This window comes from Benincasa hispida, chromosome 12, assembly GCF_009727055.1.
Source record: "Benincasa hispida cultivar B227 chromosome 12, ASM972705v1, whole genome shotgun sequence".
Taxonomy (NCBI): domain Eukaryota; kingdom Viridiplantae; phylum Streptophyta; class Magnoliopsida; order Cucurbitales; family Cucurbitaceae; genus Benincasa; species Benincasa hispida.
Window position 1 is genome coordinate 63,989 of NC_052360.1, and position 15,684 is coordinate 79,672.

The following is a 15,684-nucleotide window of genomic DNA, read 5'->3' on the forward strand; positions in this document are numbered from 1 at the left end:
AAAAACTCTCCTGCTGGATGCGCTCGAACTCTTGCTGCCTACAGAGGTTGTCCTGCTCAAACTTAAAAGCTCTATTAGCAAGCTCCATAACCAAAGCCTCTAAAGACTTACCTGACCCTGAAGACTGAGCATGAGTCGACTGGTATGGTGTCTGTCTCTTATACACATCTAGATGTGTATAAGAGACAGGCGTTATAACGTTGTTCTGCCTCGTAGCATTGCAACGCTGCGATTGAAACACTACCACGTTGTGCCCTAATTTCTGAATTTCTTTTTAAAAAATAAAAGAAAAAGAGAAAAAAAACTCTACCTCTAAAAAGAAAAGAAATAAAATAAATAAAGTTCTAACCTTAAAAAAAAATTAAAGCCTAGCTGCCTCCAGGAAGCACAATTTTTAATGTTGGTTGCTTGACGTGATCTGTCCCCTGTCAAGGTACAAAGAATTTCTCGTTTTTCTCTAGTCCCTTCTTGGATGAGTCAATATAGCCTGGTGAGACTATAAGGTTTCTCATCTTTTGAAGAGAACCAGACAGGTTGAATTTTGGTGTTTTTAGAATACGGTAAAAAAAAAGGTAAAAAGAAAGAATTGAAAGACTCAAGTGACTCAAAAGAGTCGAAAGAAAGAAAAGACACAACAGACTCGTGAGGACTAGAGGAACAAAACTTGAATATATACAAAATACCAGGAGTCAGAACAGGGCGAGGTCTTTTGACCTCTAACTCTATCACTTGGATCTCATCAGATTTAGGCTCAGAATTCTCCTTAACCTCACAAACTGGCAAGCATGGAGTGACATCCTCATCATCATTGGAGTAGTAGCACTCTGCAAGGAACTCGGCCTCTGAGGTATGGACGGTGGGCTGCTCTGGTGTGCTCTCCAGTCGTTGCATGGCCTTAGTTAGTTGGGCAACATGGGTGATCAATCTTTGCAACCGAGCCTGAAAATCCTGCTGAAACTGAGAAGTACTATTAGCAAGTTCAGAAACTAAAAACTCCAAAGTTATACCTAGGCACGAATCTCTAGGAAGTGGTTCCTTCTCTTCCATCGTGTCGACATGGACTATCTCATGCCTCTGGGCCTCTGGAAAATCAAAGGAATGGTCTGGCAACAACTCGTTTGGCCTCTCAACTGAAGTTGCAAACTAAGCAAAAAGTTACTCAGACCTTGCAAGTTAGTTCTAGCCTCTACCTCGAGGCAAAAACTCTCCTATTGGATGCGCTCGAACTCTTGCTGCCTACAGAAGTTGTCCTGCTCAAACTTAAAAGCTCTATTAGCAAGCTCCATAACCAAAGCCTCTAAAGACATACTGACCCTGAAGCCTGAGTGTGAGTCGACTGATGTGGTGCTGTGAAATCTTGGTTGCCAAAGCTCTATTGCCATCTTGAGTATCCATGGTCAAAGGACTCCCTCCACTAAGAATGGTGAGGCTTGTAGTCCAAGGACCATAATACCCCTCGTTGGCGAATCCAGATGGTGTTAGCATCCACTACAACCTCGAGCATGCTTGCGTGGGATGCCTCTTAAGTAGGCAACTCCCATAAACCTCTACTTGCTGCAATCTCCTTTCCACCAACTATCCAACCAAGGAAGTCAACTCGGCAAGCTCGTGGCGAAGGCCACTTACCTCGTCCTCAAAATTTTAAACATAGCTTTCGGACGTCCAAGATTGATTCAGAAATCCCGTCATGCTTAATTTACACAACAAGAAAACAAATCAAAGAAAAAGAAATTTTAACTAAAAACTACTAAGAAGATCCCCAGCAACGACGCCAATTTGGCAAAGTCGAGTTTACTATCGCCCGTGAACCCACATCTACACAAATAATATTTATAAATCACCGAACTAACTACTTATACTATCTGGTAGTACAAGTGGCAAGTCTGGGGTCGACCTCAGGGAAGCGCAAAAGATTAGTTCATCAGAGCTCGTTTTCAGTTAAAGGGATAAATTGGGGGTTTGGTGTGGATGGATAATTGAAATTGCATACAATAAAGTGCAAGAAAATAAAAGATAGAAGTGCAATTAATCAAGATATCTTAGCTTAGACGAATGGATTTACCAAATGTAATTTAGATCATCGACCCAATTTATGACTTAAACTTCTTGTTTATACTTAGCCCAATTGATTGGAATCCCAACCAATGGTCCTAATTATCTAATTAATCAAAATGCACAGAAAACGAATTCGCTCCTTACAAATTAACAAATCACATTAAGTTCTAGGCATTAGGCTAAGATGAGTGTTTAACTTCCAACGTCTAGTTAAACAATCAATACAGTTTTTCTCTAAGTTGCTAGGAGCAGTCCTTTTTGCCTAACTAACCTATTGCTTTCAATGGGATTAACTTATAAATATGTGTCAGACATTATAAGGTAACCACAAAGCATTAGAATCACACGACAAAATTATTAGGCGTCACTCAACAATTAAAATCATGCAATTCATAATATTAATTCGGATCAAAACCTATAAACAAGTATGTATACACATTAAATTGAAATCTCACAAATTACATTGAGTTCTTCCGAATCCCTAAACTAAGAAACCAAATTCTTACCGTCCTAGGGAGGATGAGAAGCTACAATCCGACATTTACTCGATAAATTACTAAAGAAACACCCAAATAACAAGTGGAAGAGGAAATAGAGGAGAAAAAATCAGCTGGAGGCCAAAGGTGGCCGTCTGTGTTTGACCTAAAGGGAAGAAACATATATATAAAAGTTGGTCACAGCGTCACAATGCTGCAAGCAGTGTTGCAATGCTGCCTTGCGCATACATCCATCATGATGTTCGCAGCATTGCAACGCTGCCCTGTTTTGTCCAATATAGGCAACTACTGCCTTATAGCATTGCGCAATGCACGCTTGAGCGTTGTAACGCTCCGCCTATGGGTGTTTTCGTCCGTTCACGTCCTTTGAAGCCTGGTTGCTCAAATTAGCTTCTAATTGCTCCAAATTAATCCCAAATAGCTTGTAACGACTGATTCTACCTCCAAGATGCTCAATACCTACAAAATCATCAAATAAACACATTAAACATAGTAACGACCTAGAATTAAGAAGAGGAAAATAGCACTTTTTGGTGCTATCAGTGACTTCAAATGCTTTAAATATTTTGCAAATTTTTTACGAAAAGATTTAGTAATCTATGTTTACTGAAAGCTATTCATGATAACTAGTTTCCAATAGTTTTCTAAAATAATGCATCTCTTAAATGTAATGTTATGCATTGATCTAGAATGCTACTAAGTATGTTTAAGTTATGAACTTAGTATTAGAGTATATTAACGTGCAGTGGAGAAAAATATACTTCAAAGTAATTTTTACAGAAGAGGGTTTGCTGAACACAATACCTTTGAAGAATCGTCTTCAATACCAGTTGAGTTCCATGTGAAAGAGCTTCAATCTTCAAGTAGACTACCACGAAGATCTTCTCTACTATTCTCTTATAAGAATTGTGTGGTGGAAACACTAAATTGAGCTGGATGTATATAAGATTTGAAGAGGGTTTGGAGGTTTCTGCAGATTTCTTTTTGAAGTTCTTGTAAGCATCAATCCATTATTCAACTCAACACTTCAATTTATAGAGCTTTCATCATGCAAATTCATGGCTTGCATGAAGGCCAACTCCTACTTCATGGAGAAAATGGAATTAAGTGAATAAGGTGGTTTAAATCATAGTGGACTTTTGGAAATCTCCACTTTGATTTTGATTTTCAAAAGGATTTTTCAAAAATGATTTCCAAAATCATTTTCTAAATTAAACTTATTTAATTTGATTTATTAGTTTTACAAAAATTAGTTTAATTAATTAATTTTTAAATAAAACTAATTAATTAAACCTTTTAATTAATTTTGTTAATTTAATATCTAATATTAAATTAATAAAAAAAATTCATCATAATAAAATTAATGTTATACAATTAATATTTAAATCATATTTTAAACATTAATTTTTTCTCCAGTTTCGTTTAATTTTGATAAAATTAAACATTTTAATTGTATCAAATACAATAAGTAGAAACCCTAATTTCAAATCTTATCAAGATTACTCAATTTACTAATCTAAATTACGAGCAAGTAGATGGACCTTATAGACCTACAGATCATGAGCTCAAACGACTTGTAATTAATTGGTTAAACTCTTTAAACCGGATTAATCACTATTGTTAACTACCAAGACATTCCACTATAGCTCGATAGTTGCACTCTTCTCACTGTAGATATATTTATGTTCATTTTAACCATAATCGATAAGTCAATCCTTCACAGGTCGTTCATATTTACAGTTGGGTCAAAGATTATCATTTTACCCCTGTAAACACATCTTACTTCTTAATCTCCCACTGATCCTCCATTGAACAATTGATTTATAGTCCAACTTATAAATCATAACCCTCTCTTTCATGAGAGGGCGGGGCCCCATTGTTCAAGACAAGGCATCAATACTTAAGAGAACAACCCATCTGCTAACCCTAAATCATGTAAGAGTGAATTTCATATTGCAAAGCTATGTCTCCAGCTATCTATCTGATCTTATCCCCAAAATGGGAGGCTTATTGAGCAGTGCTGTTGAACTACTCTCACCTATGCAGATCAAAGGAAAATCCCGAATAAACAGAAGTTCACAGTTAGCTCAGGATTAAGATCAAATTACCTTATGTCATTGAGTTTGAGTTAGTCAGTTTTAACAGTAAATGGTTGTTATAAAGAAAAGTGACTATTTCGAGGTCTGGTCTTATACAAACTCATTACCAAGATGCCCCAACTCACATGTCTCTACATGAATGATTTTTTTTATTACATCATTTGTATCAGTATACAAAATGGGCCGCATCCAATAGTGTCACCAGGATGAGGTACCCAATATCATTCATATACTTATAGACCATTTTGGCTACATACTAAAACTTGATCCATTTTTATGTCACCATATAAAGTTTAAGTATTCGTGTTATAGTTGTGGATTCGTTTATTGGATTTTCATAAAAGGATGCAATATTAATAGTAATTTATTAAATAAAAACTCAGCAACATTTTTATTGATAAATAGAATATGTTAACGACATTTACGAACTACGAGTTTAGGCCATTCCCAACACTTCAATGATCTTAAGTATGCGTTAGGATCGAATGCCTTAAGGAAACTAAGTCTTAGGAAAGGTTAGAATATTCCTTAGAAAGTATGAGTAGCTCAGTGCTGAAGGACTAAGATATGAAGGTACTGGAGCTAAGTCCTAGATATGAATTTTGATGACAGGATCCAGACTATGTGCACGTAGGACAGGTAAGACTAGGAGAGAGGTGATGGACAAAGGTGACACACCTTATCCTAGGAAACCATGAGAGTGACTAGGTAAGGTGATGGACAAAGGTGACATACCTTAACCTAGGTTAGTACGGGGTAAGGTGATGGACAAAGGTGACACACCTTAACCTGGAATAGTATGGAGAGTTGGACAAAAGGGCTCCTTCTCTCAGCTAAGTAGTAATGCAGTTAATTAAGGTAGAGAACGAACAAGAGGGTTCACTCTTAGATAAGAGGTTAAGTATAAGTATTGGGAGTTAAGCAAGAGGGCCACTCTCAACTGGGGAATAGTTCCGATAAGCATAGATATGATTTGTTTTGTTAATGTTTATGTGAATGGTGGTTGCCTAAGTTTATGTTTCTAATTAAAGCTTTCAGTTTTATTATTAGTTTTATGCATGATACTTATGTTTTAAAACTTAGTCACTCATTGGGCTTCTAAAATGTTTTCCCCCTTAAGTAGCGATCATTTCCTAGAAGACGATTCTGCTACTGCTCTGCCACTCAAAGACTCGAGTTGAAAGAAGCTTGGTTCATGACTCTGTAATTGTTAGTACACATGTTTCTGTCATACGGGGACTAGTGTTGTATGTTGGCTCACCTAGTGGTAATGTACATAAGTTGTATATATGTGAATAGTATGTAAAACCCTGTGAGATGAATGTGATAAGTTCTAGTTGTTCTGTTCAGTATGTATTTGAAAATGTTTGTATGTCAAAGTTTCTATAGAGGTTATGAACGTAGGTTAGGCAGTAAGTGCCAGTAAAAGGGTTAGTAACTGCTGCAGTCATACTCCCTTCCAGGTTAAGAGGGTAATTTGGGGCGGGGTGTGATACCATATTACCCTAAGTTGTTAGGGAATTTATTAGGGTTGATGCCCTAATTCTTGTAGGATCCTATAGTTTGTAAACATTATTGAACAAACTCATTGTGTATTTAATGAAATATATGATATTTTATTCAAATTCATTGTCTATAACATATATGATATTTTAGTTGCATTAACCACAAACCAATAAACTAACATCCAAGATTATCTTTGTAACTAAAACATGTATGTAGAGACATACGAGTGGATCATGTTTAAGTGATAACCTAAATGGTCTGTAGTAGATGGATAAGGCTATGTACCTTATCCTGGTGACATTACGAGTGTGGTCCGCTTTGTAGGTGTTACAATTATTGTAAAGTGCTACAATGATCTGATCCTGATCATTCATGTATAGACATGTGAGCGGAGATATTCAATACAAAGAAGTTTGTATAAAACCGGACCACAAAATGTTTAGTCTCATTATATAACACCGTTCATAATAGAGACTTACATTTCACCAGGATGACCATAGGTAACATGACCTGAATCCTGAGTGAGTTGTGAACTCCTGCCTATGAGGGTAGTCCTTTGATTTGTATGGGTGAGAGTGGCCAGATCGCCGACTCAACAAACCTACCATTTTGGGGATTCGTCTGATTGGGGAACTGCGAACACAGCTACACAAGATGAAATTCACTCCTTTCCTGAGGTAGGGGTAAGTAGATAAATTGCTCCCTTGAGGGTTGATTCTGGGTCTTGAACAATATGGCGCCACGTCCTCTCCTAGCTTGAGAGGGGTTTAGTCATAGTTAGACTATGATCTCTTGTTCATTAGAGGGATCAGTGGTACTTAAAGAGTTAGATGTAACTATAGGGGCAAAACGGTAATTTGGCCTAGTTGTACTTACGAGCAATTTGTGAAGGATCATTGTACTGTTGAATGGTTATATCCAATGGATACAGAAATATATTTGTAGTGCGAAGAATGCAGCTATCGGTCTTTAGTGGAGTGCCCGACAGTTAACGGATGGTGAATAATTTAATTAAAGAGTTTAATTAATTATTCATGTATCGTTGGAGCTTCAAGCTACAGGTCCATGAGGTCCCCTTGGTAGCTCAATAAGATTAATTGAGAATCAGTTTTTGGATTAATTTGAATTGTTCAAATTAATAGGGGATTTAATTAAATATGATATAATTAAGTTGTTTCAATTATATGTGATGTAATTGTTATCATGGATTTGATACATTAGTTTAATGAGAGGAAATAAATATTTGAATGAGATTCAAATATAGTTTCTATGAATTGGATTCATAGTTGTTAAATTTAATATAAATATGATTTATATTAATTTTCATATAGAGAGAAAATAACATATAATTTAATATATATATATTAAACTATAGGTTATAATGTTATATTGGATATAACATATAATTTTATATATATATATATAACATGATAAGTTAGTTATCATCTTTATATTTATATTAATTATTATTTTAATAATAAGGGAGGGAGTTACAACTCTCTTCCCCTTCTTTTTACGTGGATGGTGGTTATATTTGGCATGTAGAAAAGAAAATGTTTCTTCTTCTTCTTGCCCAGTTGATCGATTTTGATACAGAGAGAAAAAAAGACATAATTGTTCTGTGTGTGTGAATTGAATTTTGTTGGTGTACATTTTCAATTCCTTCTTCATCTGCACCAAATTCCCTCAAATCCAAAATAGCTAGAGCTCACTACTCTTAGGTTCTCACCTTGAGAATATCGAGGAAACCATTGTGGTCATGTTCGAACTTGTTTGAGTTTTTTCTTGGAGAAAGTCTTCAAGTGGTTTGTGTTCTGTTCGAGAGAAATCTTGAAGGAATGTCTTCAAAGGCTAGGTTTCCAAAACCCTTTCATTAGCATGCTGTAATTTATAAATAAATGCATATCTTGTTTATTGTTTACTGTAAAATTTATATTCAATGAAAAATGGTTTTTGGTCGATCTTGCTTCTGCTCAAGGTTCTCTTCTCATTGAGTTCCTTCATTTATTGTGAACCTCTTTCCATCCTCTGAAGATGCAAATTCTCCTGATTTTTGTTGTGTTCACGTGTGAGGGCATAGCTTTTTGTTTAATACTTCTATGATCAACAAGTTTCTTAATTGTATGGTTCCTTCTAACACCAGAGAGTTACATCATTCCATGAAGAATTTAGTATCTGAACTGACAGGTACTTTGAAAAAATGCTTGGCCCAAGACTAGCCAACTTTCATCTACTGATCTCAGTGCCAACTGCCAAATATGCCATTTTGTTCAGAATAGGGATTGCCAATTGGTGTCCTTCTTCGCATCACTCTGGTTTGTCTGTATCTCTGGCTACACTACGATTTCAAATTGGAAAATCTACTCCCTTTGACTATGGGTCATTTGACATTGGGTAATTACAGAGGCATATTGGATATTAGGCTCTTAGATTACCTATTGCTTAACCTCGTCTGATTTGTAGTATTTTGTTGTCCCAAAAGCTTGACTGAATCACTGCAAATGACCCTGTTGGTGCCACTCCTGGGTTGCTTAACTTCAACTCCAAGTTTTTTCAAGGGCACCATGTTCCTAATATTGCTCCTCCATCTCCTAGTTCTTCCTTAAGTGTTGAGTTTGTAACGTCTTCTTTTCGCCAACGCCTTATGCACTCTCTGTCGGCAAAACTTTGAATGCTTAATCATGTGATTGATCGTGCCTCTGATAATAAGCATGAAGTTACTCTACTTTTGAATCTAATGAAGAGGATAGTTGATGAACAAGTTGGGCGCTCTTCGTGATTTTTTTTAAGCCAGAGGGGAAGTAGATGTAGGTGGAGGTGGTTTGGTTTGTTTGGTTTTGGTTGCAGCTAAAAACATTTTGTTTGGTGTTTGGGATGTTTCTAGTGTTATTGTTGATATGTTATTTGTTCCTGTTGGGTTGTTTTGTTCAATTGGTTGTAGTTGTTTTGGGTTTGCTACCTTATCATTATTTTTGTATGAACTCTTTGTGATACTCTGGTTCTAACAGCTTTTTTATTCTCGATTTAACCTTATTGAATGTTGGTATGGTTTGGTTGTTGTAAATGTGTTCTGTCTTAAAAAATATATCTTAGCAAAATGGGGAGTTTGTTAGATTTGTGATATTAGTTATATATATTTGTTTAAGAGTCTCGGCCTTTGCTCATTGGTTGTTAAAAAGTTGTCTCCATTTTTGTTTCCGTGGATATTTGTCTCAGAGGTTGTTTTTCAAGTTGCCAACTCTACAAAATATTTCTTTTCTTATTTAAATTATTCTACATAATATTTTCTCTAGGATGTTTTCCTTTTTGATGATTTTTTGAGATATTTTTCATCTTTCCGTTGTGCTATTTAAGCTCACGACATTTATATGCTAGGGTTGCCGCATATATTATTTTGTGAGATCATTGTGTGAGTTCTTCCAAATACATGCTACATTGTATTGAATTGAAGAAGAAGGTTTTTTTTGCTTTGTTTGTGGTGGTATGCTTTTCACTTGCTCTTATAGTGAGTGTTCATAATCATGAAGGTTTGTTTAGTCTTAGAGAAAGCAAAAGACAATGCTCATTGAGAAGGATTTCTCCACACTCAAGGGGAGCCTAAGCTATTATTCAACAAGAAGAGAATTTTCAAGACTAGAGTAAGGCTAAGTCCATACATAAAGGGAGTTCACAAGTAGAAAGAAAGATATCTTCAAGTGAGGGAATCTCACATCTAAGGGGAGACTAAGTGATTAGCTAAGTTGGGCTCTACGTATGTCACTATAATTTTTGCTATTTACAGATAAGTACAACGTTGTAATTACTTGACGTTTATATATTAGTAGATTATCTTTTTTGGGCATTCTGCCCCCCTGACGTAAGTGGTTGATCACCAAACTAGGTTACCAACTTCTGTATGTTCATGTTTAATTTATAATCTGTTACTTTATTGTTGTCTCTAACTTTGCTAGGATGTTTGTGTGACATTAATAGTGTGTGAGGAACCACATTCCAATATATATATATGACTCAAATTTTTATCTAAGAATTAATATATCCTAAATTTTAGAATTATGAGTCGGATAACATTTGGAATAGGTCATTCAAAATGGGTGGCGAAGGTAGTATTTCCACCTCAAGATGTAGCAAGTAATACCTGTTACACTATCCCTCTCTCTCCCTCTGTTTACACTAGTGCTGCAATGGAAATTACTTTTGCTTGAATTTTCTTTTCTATTGAAACTTCTTTCTATTAGTTAATATGAAAGGTCTCTCGTCTAGAAGACCAGAGACGTGAAGCAATATTGTATTGACTTACGGTACACTTGGAATACTTTTTCTTTTTCTTTAATCACTTTGGATTCTTTTTTTCTTCGAAATTGACTTCCATTTATGTGCGAATAAAATAATATATATATATATATATATATATATATATATTACTATTATTTAGTAAGAAAAAAATTGAAATAGAAAATACAAACAAAACTTATTATCAAACGAATTTTAATTTGCCAATATGAATACAACTCAAACTAATATACATATTATACTATCATTTGTAGCAATGAAATATAACAAATTTAGTCGTCTAAATTTGTTCTGAGATTTATTCTAATTTTAGTCATTATATTTCTCAAATTTAATCTTCTCAGGCTCGATTAGCCTCAAAATTTCTATTCACATTTTTAAAAAATGAAATCTATTGTTATTATTTTACCAACTCAATTAACTTCCAAAGTAATAATAAAAACTATTTTAAAGATTTTTTGGAAGGTACATCTAAATTAAAATTGGATAAAATTAGAGTATGAGTATCAAAATGGTATTATAACATTTAGCCTTTAATCAAATTTGTTTACCAGCAATACTTTTTAAATTTATTTTTATTTAAAATTTAAATACCTTTTTCAAATCTGAGCAAATTTCAAATTTAAATAAAAATAAGTAAAAGAGTTGATTAAGAGAAGCAAATAAAATAAAAACATGACTATTCAAGATAAAGTCAAAAAATCATCCGAAAATATAAAATTAAGAGAATGAAATTACAAAATAATCTAAAAATAATTTTCCAACATTCAACCTCCCAATGTACATACATGTATTAGCCGTCTATAAAACGAAGCTTACGGCTCCTCTTCTTCACAAAACCATTTCCTAAAAATTTCATTGTCAAGAGAAAATGGCTTTCAACAAAGCACTGCCCTATATTCTCCTCGCCACCATGCTGATCGCCGCCGGGCCAACGGCGGCACAGTTGAGCCCAACGTTCTACGACACCACGTGCCCCAACTTATCCTCCATTGTAGAAGACGTAGTGCGACAAGCTCTCCAAACCGATGCCCGAGCAGGCGCCAAACTCATTCGCTTTCATTTCCACGATTGTTTTGTCAATGTCAGTAAAACTCCCTCTCCGTCACACCTTCTTAGTTTAAACTTAAGTCAATAAATTACGGTGTATTTTACCTTCTTTAACATGTTTAGGGGTGTGATGGGTCGGTTCTACTAGAAGATTCAATTGCAGACGGCATAGACAGTGAGCAAAATGCACGAGGAAACGAAGGAATACAAGGCCAAAATATTGTTGCTGACATCAAAACAGCAGTTGAAAATGTTTGTCCAAACCTCGTCTCCTGTGCTGATATCTTAGCAATTGCATCCAATTCATCTGTCGTCTTGGTAAAGACATTATCCGTCAACTCCTAATTTTTCGTGAATTCAAGAAAGATATTTTAGTTTAAAGAAGTTGTAGATTCGATCCTCCCTAATCGTGGGGATCTATATACATGATAAATTATTTGTATCTGTACTTCATCGTCGTGGTGGTTTCGAAGAACCCAATAATGGAAAATTCTAATTATAATTTGTATATTGGAGTGTTGATATAATTTACCTTCACTTATTTATTTAAACTTTCGATAATTTAACATAGTATCAAAATAGGAGGTTGATGAGATTTTAGAAATGTTATTTCTTTTTCCTATTAATATTAACTTTCATTATCAGGCAGGAGGAAGGGGTTGGGAAGTTCAGCTAGGAAGAAGAGACGGCCGAATAGCAAATAGATCAGGAGCGGAAAGTAATCTTCCAAGTCCTTTTGAACCTCTTGCAAATCTTACTGCCAAGTTTGCAAATGTTGCTCTTAATTCTACTGATCTTGTTGCTTTATCTGGTAAGTCTAATAATCAAAATAGTTATCTTATTGTTGATATTCTTCTCCACTCTTAGATATATATGCATCATCATTATTTCAATCATACATAATAATAAAATTATTTCTTTTATTCTTTTATCCATATATTTTAGTTTCAAAATTTTCATATTGATTTTGTTTCTTTTTGTTTCTTTTTTTCTTTTTTTTCTTTTTTTACAACATTTTGGGTAAAGGAATCGACTCAGACTTTAAAATTGACTATTCAAGTTCTATCGGTTATGTTAACTGGACGGTTTTATTTGTTTAATAATTACTTTTTCTTTTAATACATGCATTTAATAAAGTTTAGGCGATTCAGAATTTAAAGGGAGTGACCTTACTTTTTCTTTTTCTTTTTTTTTTTATTTTATTATTTTTAGACGTGTGTATTAAGTTTTTTTTTTTTTTTTTTTTTTTTTCTTTTTTGTTAAAATCAAAGGTGATATTAATTTGACTAATGGATATACTTCTGTGAAAGTTATAAAGTAAAAAGGGTAAGATAATATTATTTACAAAAAAAACGATGAAAAAAATTGTCTTAAAAATGATTACATTACTGTCATATCAAATATTTCATATTAACATTTAACTAACGGAGAAGCAAAACTAAAAATTAATGGAAGTAAATTAAAACTTTTTACTAGTTTTAAATTTAGCTGTACATCATTTTTACAATCATTCAAAATCAATTTTAATAATATAAAAAATACATTAAAATAGGATTATTTTAAATATAAAAAAACAACCAAAATATCTGTAAATATAGTAAAATTTCATTGTCTATCAATGATAGACACTAATAGACACAAATAGACTACTATCATTTATCATTGATAGATATCAATAGACGTTGATAGATATTTTATCAATAAATATCAACGTCAATCACTGATAGACTATGACGTTTTACTATATTTGAAATATTTTCAAAAATTAATATTTAAAATAATTAAATTAAACGTTAAATTACTTTTGAATAATTAAAATTGTATTTAAATGTAACTTTAACCATTTAAAATCACTCTAGTGGTTTAATTAATCCCTTGGGTCTAACATTTAGTCAGATCTTACAAATAGATCTTAACCATCACCATATATAACACATTTTTTTTTCTTACGTAGAAATTCTACTTGACTAACTGTTAGTATATTTTATTAAGTTCTGCTTTAACATGGATTTTATTAGAGTTCGAAATTAAGTTTTAAAAAAAAATAAAAAAAAAACATTTTCTCAAAAAATAAAAAAATAAAGAAAACATATGTCGATCATTTTTTTAATGACAAAAAAAGATAATTTAAACACGAGTGTATAAAGTATTGAACCAAATTATAAAAATCAAATTAAAACTAAGCCTACGCCATAAAAATAAATTGAAAATTTTCAAACCACGTAAAACCAAACCTAAACTATTGCAGTAAAAAATTTTAGATTTATAATAGTCCTTGTCCTTATAATTTTACTTTTGTTGTTTATTTTGATTTTTATACTTAAAAGAATAATATTGGTCACAACAGTTTTTTAAAGATCAGATAGATAATTTCTCATTTTAGAAATATAATATAGGACTAAAAGAATTATTCTTTTAAATATAATTCTTATAGTTTAAAGTTTATCTGTTTTAATTTATATACTGTCCAAACATCTATTTTAATTTTTTTTATTTTAAAAAAAATGACTCATGAATTCTATACCTAACATAAACGGTACATAACTCAACGATAATTAACATATACTCTTAGGAGCACACACGTTCGGTCGTTCAAGATGTCAATTTTTTCAGAGACGATTGAACGACTTTAACAGAACGGGAATGCCGGATCCGAGTCTAGACCCAATCTATAGAGACGTCCTTTTGGAGGCATGTCCTCAAGGCGGAGACAACAACCGGGTCAACCTGGACCCGACAACTCCCGACGAGTTCGACAACAACTATTTCACCAATCTCCAAGCCAACCGTGGGCTTCTTACCAGCGACCAAGTGCTGTTCTCTCCTCCCGGCGCCGCCACCGCCGGTGACGTGGACCGCTTCGCGGCCAGCCAAGAAGTGTTTTTTGATGCCTTTGGAGCCTCCATGATTAAGATGGGAAATATTAGCCCTTTGACTGCAACTGATGGGGAGATTCGTCTCACTTGTTCTAGGATTAATCCTTTCCCTACTCTTGCTGATATGTAAATTGTTGATTTTTTGTTCCCGTTTTTGTGTGTTTTGTTTTTTGGTTTTGTTTGGGGTTTTAATGAAATAATTGTTCTTGTTTGTTGTGTTGTGTGATGTAATGTGTGAGAGTCTATTTCTCATCTCATGTTTAAATGTTAATGAATGTGATGTGAGTTTTTTTTTTTTTCTTTAATAATCATACGCATATTTTACCTTTTCATATATTTTAGGTAATTGTAATGAGTAATATTTTTAGAGATAATCCAAGTATACAACATTTTTTTTAAAAAATACAAATATAGCAAGTCTATCAGCAATAGACTTTGATCGCTTATAAACTCTTATCACTAATAGACTCTTACCAGTAATATAGTCTATACTAATAGACAATTTATATTTTACCATATTTATATTTTTTTTTATATTATGTTATATCTGCTGATACTTTGAGACTAATTCCTATATTTGTAATTGTCCTATATTTTAATTACATTTCTTAGACATTTGAGATATATGATTTTATGCTTCATTTAAAATCTCCACTTCACATTTGCTTAATTTAAATATTTTCTTTTTAAGTAGAAAATGTAGATGAGGGGAATTCTAACGATGGTATTCATGGTCTATTAACTAATTTAAAAGAACTAAATTGTAATTAAAGTAGTTTTCATTAATATTCCATCATTATTAACATTAATTAAAAAATTACATCATAATTATTTCAAATTAATTAATTAAAAGTTGATGTCAAATATCAAAGTGAACATTAGTAAAAGGTAAAAGTTTTAAATATTGAAACCTAAAAGAACTCAAAACTAAAGGTAAAAATATAATATTCTAAAACCTAGGAATCAAATAGAAACTAAACTCAATACTTCAGGGTAAAACTGTAACATTTTGAAATCTCATAACCAATAGAAACTCGACTCAAAACTTGGGACCAAAATGGAAAAATGGTTTTTTTCCTATTTTTGTGTTTCATGAATCTTTTTTCTTTTTTATTGACCAAAAATATCAATTCACTCACATATCCATGTCGAATTCATTAAAATGTTGAGATATCAATGACAATGTCATTTCAAACTGAAATTAAATTGAATTAAAATATTTGGTTCATAGATAGAAGATTATTATTTTGAATTTCTAAAGTATTTTAAATGCCCTTCTTTCCAACTATATATCAGAAGATTATCATTTGA

The 15,684-nt window shown here is 33.1% G+C and overlaps 1 protein-coding gene across 1 annotated transcript; it reads left to right on the forward strand.

The window, feature by feature from the left end:
- The first annotated feature begins 11,270 nt into the window (after positions 1 to 11,270).
- LOC120067870 (peroxidase 2-like) lies at positions 11,271 to 14,584 on the forward strand. Its single transcript, XM_039019479.1, has 4 exons — positions 11,271 to 11,531; positions 11,621 to 11,815; positions 12,143 to 12,308; positions 14,070 to 14,584. The coding sequence occupies exons 1-4, from the start codon at positions 11,319 to 11,321 to the stop codon at positions 14,501 to 14,503; spliced, it is 1,008 nt and encodes a 335-aa protein (XP_038875407.1). The 5' UTR covers positions 11,271 to 11,318; the 3' UTR covers positions 14,504 to 14,584.
- Positions 14,585 to 15,684: the final 1,100 nt, after the last annotated feature.

What these genes read in the sequence shown, in the direction of transcription:
- LOC120067870 (XM_039019479.1), top strand. Translation starts at nt 11,319, where the DNA reads ATGGCTTTCAACAAAGCACTGCCCTATATTCTCCTCGCCACCATGCTG. An exon ending in TCCACGATTGTTTTGTCAAT is followed by an intron (nt 11,532 to 11,620) that starts GTCAGTAAAACT and finishes TAACATGTTTAG; the next exon opens with GGGTGTGATGGGTCGGTTCT. An exon ending in TGATCTTGTTGCTTTATCTG is followed by an intron (nt 12,309 to 14,069) that starts GTAAGTCTAATA and finishes ATATACTCTTAG; the next exon opens with GAGCACACACGTTCGGTCGT.